Source organism: Manacus vitellinus, unplaced genomic scaffold (genome assembly GCF_001715985.3).
Source record: "Manacus vitellinus isolate BGI_N305 unplaced genomic scaffold, ASM171598v3 scaffold_63_pilon, whole genome shotgun sequence".
Lineage (NCBI taxonomy): Eukaryota > Metazoa > Chordata > Aves > Passeriformes > Pipridae > Manacus > Manacus vitellinus.
This window is the reverse complement of record NW_021940711.1, coordinates 2497028-2502063: the sequence shown is the minus strand read 5'-3', so window position 1 is coordinate 2502063 and position 5036 is coordinate 2497028. Positions and strand designations below refer to the sequence as shown.

General features: G+C 40.9%; 1 protein-coding gene across 2 annotated transcripts in view; it reads left to right on the top strand.

Annotated features, from left to right (window-relative positions):
- Window positions 1-3608: 3608 nt before the first annotated feature.
- Window positions 3609-5036, top strand: part of NELL1 (neural EGFL like 1) — a 273582-nt gene continuing 272154 nt past the window's right edge. Inside the window, exon 1 of one of the 2 annotated variants that reach the window (XM_018083431.1) lies at window positions 3609-3729. In XM_018083431.1, the coding sequence (XP_017938920.1) occupies window positions 3615-3729 (115 nt within the window). In that variant the 5' untranslated portion in view covers window positions 3609-3614. The remainder of the gene's footprint in view (window positions 3730-5036) is intronic. The other variant, XM_018083430.1, reaches the window with a different exon arrangement.

Sequence of the window (5036 nt, the reverse complement as noted above, 5' to 3'; positions counted from 1 at the left end):
CGGGACGGATGCGGTACGGGCGGGATGCGGCTGCAGGTGCGTTATTCCAGCCCGTGCCGTGCCCGCCCCGTTTTCTCTACTGTGTTGCACGACCCAAGTACCGCTTCTTGTTTCTTGCGGAGGCTTTGTTCTCTTTCCCCGGGTACCGCTCCTCCTCGGTTGGAGCTGATGAAGGGGACGTTTCTCCCTGGTGCTTGTAGCTCTATTCCCAAGGAAATTACGCGGCACAATTATCAGAAGTGCAAAGCAATTCACGTTTTATAATTAAATTCATATAGTAATTGTTACCTCGTTAAAATCTGCAGAGAGATGCGACACAGAAATAGTTGAAAGAAAATACCACCCGTCCCTTTTGTAGTGGTGTTACCCCTGATAGTGCATACGGAGATTTTAAATGGTCAGTAGGACCCAAAACTCTACTACTCTGAAAGTTCTTTGTATGCAACAATTGCCACTGAAGTTGTGAGAGGAAAGAGCAAAATGCCTCTTCTCTAGCCTCCTCTTTACCATTTGAATGATTGCACATGGGTACGTGGAAATGGCTTGATTGTGTTGAGTGTGCTTTAAGTAAAAGTTTTTCCGTCCCCAAATGGCACGTTACAAACGTCGAGGAGATTATAAATGTGCTGCATATGTTGCATGGCTGCACATTAGCTAGATGGAGCGTGGCGTGATTGCTGGTGCTTGGGTGTAGGTGATAAAGGCACAAGCAGAGAATACAAGCTGTCGGAGCTGTAAGGCAGAATTAATTTCTTTTAGGGATTTCCTAGTGACATCATTCATAATTATATGGCTTAATCCTCTAATCTACTGTAGAGCCTTCAGTTCACATTGGGCCGAATCCACCAAGTCCTGAGATGATTTTTACTCCCGCCCACCTGACTGAATCATTTGGGGTGTTGCTTGTGTAAGCCACTGATTTAAGGGGAATGGCCCAATTACTTTAAATAGGAATTGAAAGCAACATCAGCCGGAATTGGGCCCAGGCATTGCACAGTTCTCCAGTGAGAGCAGACGACTTGATGCTTAATTTTTACTTCATAAAGAAACAGTATTTGCAGCTGCTTGTTTCACTGAGGAGAGACAGCATAAAATACCAGATGCAAGTGCAGTTGATATGCCTGTGGTTTCTTTCTGATAGACTGGTGGAGACCACAGGGGAAAAGGAGACTTGGTTGTCATACTGAAGCTGCTGATTTGTTGTTTATTAATTATTAACTACGCTTTTGAGTGCCTGCTGCAGTTTGAAGAGCCAGCTCAGGAAAATGACTAGGTATTTAAAGCAGTGTAGGATCTTGCTAAATAGTTACTGTGACATTGGAAACACTCTGCTTTTGAAAATATTTTAAAAGCTGGAAGGGGGCACACTGAAGCTGTCACACAAGATCCTTCATTGGCATAAATCGAAGCCTGTGCAGCTACAGTGATGTATACTTGTTGAGCCTTGGGTATTCAGGCTGGAATAAACTGTTTTAATAGAGCAGTGGAGCTGCTGTGATTTATGGGAGTGCCTATACTTGCTTGATGTGGTTTCTGTCCTCACCCTGTTGATGACTGCGACAGAGCTTTCACTTACTTTAACGGGGTTAAGATTTGTCTTACTGGACATACGTTGTCCTTTCTGTTGAGCAAGTTTTAGTACCTATTTGACCTCACTTCATTTAAGTAGGTTATTGCTGATCTGATTTGAATAGATGTAGCCCTTTCAAATGAGGAACAGCATACTCTCTTCCTCACAGAGTCAGCAAACACTGTCTTTCCTGATAGGTAGGGTCACACAATTTACATTGTGCTGCTTTTGTCATGAAAACCTTAGAAGAAATAATAATGCCTTTCTGGTTTTGATGCTGGTGTTTATTCCAGAAGGGGAAGTTGTTCTTGGTCTGTCAGCGTGTTCAGTGTCAGTTGTGGTTGTTCACTGCCAAGCGTCTGGGGTGTAGGTCAAAGATAGTACGATAAACTTGATGATGTTGCTGGTTATCTGGGAAGTTTTTACCTTTGGAGAAGTTCACCTGGGTTCTGTAATTCTAATTTTCTACAAAATGTGTTTATCCCCATATCCTTATGAAAGCACTGTGTATGTACTGTGTATGTATGGATGTGTCTGCACTCTTGGAGCTTCAGTTCCATCAGACACCTCTAGATCTTAGTTTTCCTTGTAGAGTAAGGTTGCTAGAGACCTAAAGTGTTCAGTATTTTTTACTACTCTGTCCCTTGTGGAGTAGAATCCTCTGCATTAGCACAACATGTTTTTCCAACAAATTTTAATCCTTGAGGAAAGGAGGAAGTGCTGTAGTACAGATGATTTATGAGTAGTATGTGTGACGTGTTCGTTCTGTGCACCTCGGTAATTTCTCAGAACCTTTCAAAGAATCAAACTAGAGTATTTGCTGCTTAACTGATCCAGAAGTGCAGTCCTGGAATAACAAATCAATCAATTTAAAGCTGAATGTAAGTCCACTCAGTGGAAATCAATCTGGACGTGCTTTACAGGTAATGTCCTTGCTCCATGGAAGTCAGTGGGACTTTTACCATTGACTTCAGCTGTGTCAGGATTTCATTCTTGGAGCCTGTTTCTATTACTAATGATGTTAGTGAAAAATTTCATTAGGAAAGTGTTTGGATCCCACACAAGGTATTTGACCTATGTCTCGGGCACAGGTCTCATGTCACACTTATTGCTGTGTTGAGAGAGACACGGAGGTCAGGCTGGCCTCTCCCCATCCCTAGAAAAAGGACATATGTTTAATGAACTTGGTGTGCTGTAACTATCAAGTTGCCCTTAGCTTTTCAACATAGAAGTTTCAAACTGCTTGAGTCTGTCTTTTCTGTCAATCCCATTAGGTCTCTACTGGATCGAGGAGTGCTTGTTTATTTCCTGAGCATAAGCCTTTTCTAAATTTTAGGTTTAGATTTGTACTTCTTCTGTAGGTGCTTCTGCAGCCCAGAGATGCTACTGCTGGTTTAGATGAATGAATGTCTGTTTTAGGTGGCTTTGGTGCACTTTGTAGGTGCCAACTGTGCTGAAATACAGAGGTGCCCTTCTAAAGCAGTATCAAACAATTTTGTGAGTCACCCCAGGCTCTTAGATTACAGGATGGTGTTCTTTGCCCTACTACCCTATCTCCTCCAGGGTCCTTTTGTCCAGTTGGGAAGATGGATTGCATGTACACTATGAGCTGTGGGCCTGATTGGTTGGGCACAGCATAAAATGTGAGAGGAATTCTCAGTCCTCAGGTCTCCCTGGAAATAGCGTGGCCAATAGATGAATGCTGCAAATCTCTCTCATCAGTTTGCATAGGTGGTTATGCTTTCCTTATTTATTGCTCTTTAACCTTATGAAGATACTGGATTAACGTATCAGTTTTAGAATGTTTTAACATCTGTGTAGGAAAATCTCTGAAAAGGAAATAGTTTAATTGAAAGAACTGGAATAGAATATCTTCTCTTTCCTGCAGCAGGGGTACTGTCTTATAAGTAATTACTGTATACAGTGTGTGTGTGAGTGGGAAGGTACTAGAAATGTCCGTGCTAGATATTCTTCTCCATTCTTTTCATTACCTGATTTGAAATAAAAATTGATCTCTCTGCCTCCAACAGCTGTAGGGTTTGGAATGGATCCTGACCTACAGATTGATATCATCACAGAACTGGATCTTGTGAATACAACCTTTGGGATAACACAGGTTTCAGGACTACACAATGCCAGCAAAGCATTTTTATTCCAAGGTAAGAGAAGCATCCTCAATTCTCTTATCTCACTTCTATCTGCATGAAATCATAAAAGCTTTGATGCTTAAGTGATTCCCTGTAATGGTGGTCTTACTTAACTGTTACTTTCTTTAATTTTTATTTTTTGGGAATAGTTCTTGTTACTTTCCTGAAATGCAGATGACATTGTTTTGTGTGTGCTGTCAGGTAGTGGAGGTTAGAGATATTTAGGGAAGTATTTCTGGGTAGGTTTTCAATACTCCCCAATATTTATTTCTAACTAAATATGTGAAAGTGGTTCCAAGGGATGGACTCTGTTGTGTTCTTGTGTTCTTTCTCTCTGTGATTATACAAATGCAGAGACACACACAACTAAAGCTCTGTAACTATGAGAAAGCATTTAATGTGTTGACACTGATTAGTAACGTAGCAAGTCTTTCATCGACTTTGTGAAAGCTGCTAAATTGGGAAAATAGAACAGTACTGTGTTTAACTGCCCAAGCTGAGTACCAGGGACAGGATAAGTCACTTTGAATTGTGATTCCCCCCCTTCATTCAGTATTCTAAGATCATTTTGTGAAGTGTTTTAAAATGATGTTGGTTTTTTTGTATTTTTTTACTGAGTGAAATTCTGGATGTAGTTTTATAATGTATTTTAAGTAAGGCCTAGATTAAGAGACAATGTCCTGTGGGGTGAAAGCACTGAGTTGCTACAATATGCTTATTAGGCAAGAAAGACATTTATGTCATTTAAGATTAACATGTGAATTAAAGCACAATTGGGAACATTTTTATTGTGGAGACTTCCTATATTTGTTTTTTCTTTACTGTGCTTTACTCAGTGTTGAATTGTGCATATTAGTGTCTCACTTTTTCATGTCTGTTCTCTGTTGCTGTTTTTAGAGGCAAATGATTATGATCTCATTTAGCTTTAGTTCTGGATTTGCAGTGCTAACTGACTTTATTGTAAATAGCAAAAGAAGTGAGTCTGTAATCTCTGTTCATTCTTTACCTGGCCAAGGCCAGCTTAGGAGTCAGAGCAGATGTAGGGTGTTGACCTTGGCTGGATGCCAGGCACCCACCAAATCTGCTCTATCACTCCCCTCTGCAACTGGACAGGGGAGAGAAAATATAGCAAAAGGTTCATGAGTTGAGATACAGGCAGGGAGAAATCACTCAGTGATTACTGTCATGGGCAAAACAGAGTCAACCTGGGGATATTAATTGAATTTATTACTAACAAAATCAAAGCAGGATAATGAGAAGTAAAAACAGACCTTAAAGATGCCTTCCCCCTACCCCTCCCTCCTTCCCAGCTTTACCTC